The 4,249-nt window shown below is 39.3% G+C and overlaps 1 protein-coding gene across 1 annotated transcript; it reads left to right on the top strand.

The window, feature by feature from the left end:
* The first annotated feature begins 598 nt into the window (after positions 1 to 598).
* On the top strand, positions 599 to 3,676 carry LOC138884997 (uncharacterized). Its single transcript, XM_070165878.1, has 6 exons — positions 599 to 1,421; positions 2,024 to 2,167; positions 2,271 to 2,366; positions 2,601 to 2,732; positions 2,775 to 2,924; positions 3,012 to 3,676. The coding sequence occupies exons 1-6, from the start codon at positions 599 to 601 to the stop codon at positions 3,674 to 3,676; spliced, it is 2,010 nt and encodes a 669-aa protein (XP_070021979.1).
* Positions 3,677 to 4,249: the final 573 nt, after the last annotated feature.

Below are 4,249 nucleotides of genomic sequence, written 5' to 3'. Positions count from 1 at the left end.
GATTCATTTGTCAAAGCACATTCGGGAGCTCAAAAATTCAAAAAAAGAATGGAAGATATTTTCAAAATCAAGAAAGGGGACTCAGAGTTGCTTAGAGAGTTCGTGGATAGGTTCCAGCGTGAAAGAATGACGTTACCGCGTGTACCAGACAATTGGGCAGATATAGCCTTCACTAGTAATTTGAATGAAAAAAGCTTCGAAGCCACAAGGCGACTCAAGGAAAGTCTTTGTGAATTCCCAGCAACAACGTAAAATAACGTTTACAACAGGTATAACACAAAGCTAAGGATAGAAGAAGATACTATCTCACGGTCTCAAAAGGGGGAAAAGGTGAGTTCGAGATGGGCGGGAAAAGATACTATCTGATAAAAACAGATACGAACCATATATGGGCCTAGCGGGAAAAGATTCACGATCAAAACAGGACAATTCAAGATATGATCATAGATCGAGGAATAGAGAGTCGGGCTCATCATCAAGATTTGGGAATGATCGAAACATGTGAGAGTTGTGGGATGATGATAGAAACTTGAAGGCAGGATTTGGCAGTTATAATTTTAATGTAAGCACTTCCGAGCTCGTACATGTTTTAAGAAGCATGGGTGATAAGGTGCGGTGGCCAAAAGAAATGAGATCAAATCCAAACAGGCGCAATCCTGATCACTGGTGCAAATTTCACAACGATCATGGTCATAAAACTGCAGACTGTAGGTTGCTACAAGGTGAAGTTGATCCTCTATTAAAGCAAGAGTATCTCACCGAATTATTCAGTAAGAAAGGTAAGCAAGCATACATGAAGAATAGGCAGGAGCCCCCTAAACCACCTTCTCCCAAAAGGACCGTTAATGTTATAAGCGGAGGTGAAGAAATCAATGGTGTGACGTACACAACAACCAATAAATTTTCAAAGGTCACAATTACCCATGGGAAGAGGGTTCGACATATCTTAGAGGAAGAAAGTATTACATTTGATGATGTAGATGCGGATGGCGTATTAACTCCACATAACGATGCACTGGTAATATCTCTACTTGTACATGATACTAATGTGAAACGAGTTTTGGCTGATCCAGGTAGTTCTGTAAACATTATTCTGCTAAGAGTACTACACGAGATGCAAGCTGAAGATAAATTAGTACTAAAGGCGCATACTTTGTCTGGATTCGACAATTCCAGCATTGTGACGAAAGGGGAAGTAATACTTACTACATTCGCAGAAGGTGTTGTCAAAGATACAAAGTTTCAGGTGGTAGAGATGGAGATGGCTTACAATATGTTTCTTGGGAGACCATGGATCCACGAGATGGATGTCGTTCCGTCTACCTTTCATCAAGTTATTAAATTTCCATCACCATGGGGAATATGTCAAATTCGTGGGGATCAACAGACATCCAGGAGCATCAACTCCGTAGTAGATTCAAGTACGAGAAACAAAGAAAAATAACAGTTACAGAATCCAGTTGAGGATACCACAACACAAGCCTCAACCGAACAAGGGCGAACAGATGTGGACTCAAGGCCTGACTCCATTCAGGAACTAGATGAAAACGAAAATATCAAAACAACGATTGAAGAACTGGAGTCTATAGAGTTATTTACACAATGACCTGAAAGGAAAGTCTACGTAGGGGCCAATCTAAGCCAAGACATGAAAGGTAAGTTGATTGAATTTTTGAAAACTAACATGGATTGTTTTTCTTGGTCCCATTCTGATATGACAGGAATACCACCGGAGGTAATGACTCACAAATTAAATGAAGACCCATCATATCCGCCTGTCAAACAAAAGAAGAGAAAGCAAGGAACTTTCAAAAATTAGGTGATTCAAGATGAGGTCCAAAAATTACTGAAAATTGGGTTTATCCGCGAGGTAAAGTATCCTAATTGGTTAGCCAATACTGTTGTGGTACCGAAAAGAATGGTAAATGGCGAGTTTGTGTAGATTACACAGACCTTAACAAAGCTTGTCCTAAAGATTCCTTTCCATTACCACATATAAATCAGCTCATTGATGCTACTGTAGGTCATGAGTTGTTAAGCTTTTTAGATGCGTATTCTGGATACAACCAGATCAAAATGGATCCTATAGATGAAGAAAAAACTTCATTTTTAACAGACAAGGGGACTTACTGTTATAAAGTAATGTCTTTTGGTCTCAAAAATGCTGGTGCAACATATCAAAGACTAGTGACCAAAATGTTTCAAGAACATTTGGGAAAAAACTATGGAGGTCTATATAGACGATATGCTCGTTAAAACTCAACATTCAGGGGATCATATATCACACTTGTCTGATACGTTTCAGATCTTGCGAAAATTCAATATGAAATTAAATCCTGAGAAATGCGCATTCGGTGTTGCATCAGGTAAGTTTTTTGGGTTTTCTTATTTCTAACCGTGGTATTGAAGTAAATCTCGCACAGATTAAAGCCATTGAAGAAATCCCTGACATGCTTACAAGTAAAAAAGAAGTGCAGAGATTGACAAGAAGAATTGTAGCCTTGGGGAGATTTATTTCCAAATCATCAGAAAAGTACTTTAAATTATTTTCAGCTCTTAAAAAGCAAGATCAATTCGAATGGACTGAGGAATGTCAACAGGCACTCAAAAATTTGAAGGCATACCTATCAAATCCGTCGTTCTCGCAAAACCCAAGGTTGGGGAAAGATTGCTCATCTATCTTGCTGTCTCCGAAGTAGCGGTAAGTGCTGTGTTAGTTCGTGAAGACCAAGGTAAACAATATCTAATTTATTATGTCAGCAAATCATTATTAGATACGGAGACGCGGTATCCTCAATTAGAAAAACTTGCACTTTCACTAATCATCGCATCTAGAAAACTAAGGCCTTATTTTCAATGTCATCCTATTGCTGTAGTAACTGCTTATCCATTATGCTATGTATTACACAAGCATGAGTTGTCAGGTAGGTTAGCTAAATGGGCTATAGAATTAAGTGAATATGACATCACATACTAGCCTAGAAACGCGATAAAATCTCAGGTATTAGCAGATTTTGTGGCTAATTTTAGCCAAGGAATGCAATTAGAAGAAGAAAAAGAATTACAGTTGTTCAACGGATCTAATCTAGGAATTTGGACCTTATTTACTGATGATTCATCTACTGTGAAGGGAGCAGGCTTAGGAATTGTTTTGGTACCACCTACGGGTGAAACAATTCGACAAGCCATTAAATATCATTCTATAACTAACAATGAGACAGAGTATGAAGCTGTGATTGCAGGTTTAGAACTGACACGGGAACTCAGCATTAATCAGATTATAATCAAAAACGATTCGCAGCTTGTAGTTAACCAAATGATAGGGGCTTATACTGCCAGGAAAGCACGAATGCAACAGTGTTTAGAGAAGGTACGAGATTTGATTAGGCAATTTCAAACCTGGAAGGTCACGCAGATACCAAGAGATGAAAATGTCGAGGCAGATGCCCTAGCCAATCTTGCATCTGCGGCAGACATGGCAAGCAATGAAAATGCTTCCGTAATTCACTTATTTCATTCAGTCCTCGATATAGACAAAAATGAGGTAAATTTTAATAACTTAACTTGGGATTGGAGGAACGAGATTTTTGCTTTTTTGCAGTATGGTACCATCCCTGAATACAAGAAAAAAGCTCACGCGCTTCGAAAAAAGGCTGCTCGATATTGTTTAAAGTAAGACAATCTTTATCGAAAAATGTTCGGTGGTCCCTTAGCAAGATGCCTCGGGCCTTCTCAGACGGAATATGTAATGAGAGAAATACACGAGGGGCATTGTGGGAATCACGCCGGAGGAAGATCACTGGTAAGAACCATGATTAGGGCAGGTTATTATTGGCCTAAAATGGAAGAAGAAATGGAAAATTTCGTGGCTAAATGTGATAAATGGCAAAGGTACGGTAATAACATGCATAGACCTGCGGAGTTGCTACATCCGGTCATTGCATGTGACGACCCAAAGGGTCATCACCTGTTTTCTTATCCATTCTGTGCTTCCGAGGCCTTGAAAACCTCATTTAGAGTCGCCTCGATTTGCGTGCACAGTCCGGGCGCGTAGCCAGAAAGCTTAAATATGAAATTCTGTGAAAATGCTAAGTTTTGAGTTTAAAATGAGTAAATTTGACTTCGGTCAATATTTTGGGTAAACGGATCTGGACCCCTCCGGGTTCGTAGGAAAATATGGGACTCGGGCGTATGCCTAGAATCGAATTCCGAGGTCCCAAGCCCGAGAAATAAATTTTTTAGTAAAATT

The sequence above is a fragment of the Nicotiana sylvestris genome, chromosome 2 (genome assembly GCF_000393655.2).
Source record: "Nicotiana sylvestris chromosome 2, ASM39365v2, whole genome shotgun sequence".
Taxonomy (NCBI): domain Eukaryota; kingdom Viridiplantae; phylum Streptophyta; class Magnoliopsida; order Solanales; family Solanaceae; genus Nicotiana; species Nicotiana sylvestris.
The sequence above is the reverse complement of the archived record's forward strand: the minus strand, read 5'-3'. Positions and strand labels throughout refer to the sequence as shown.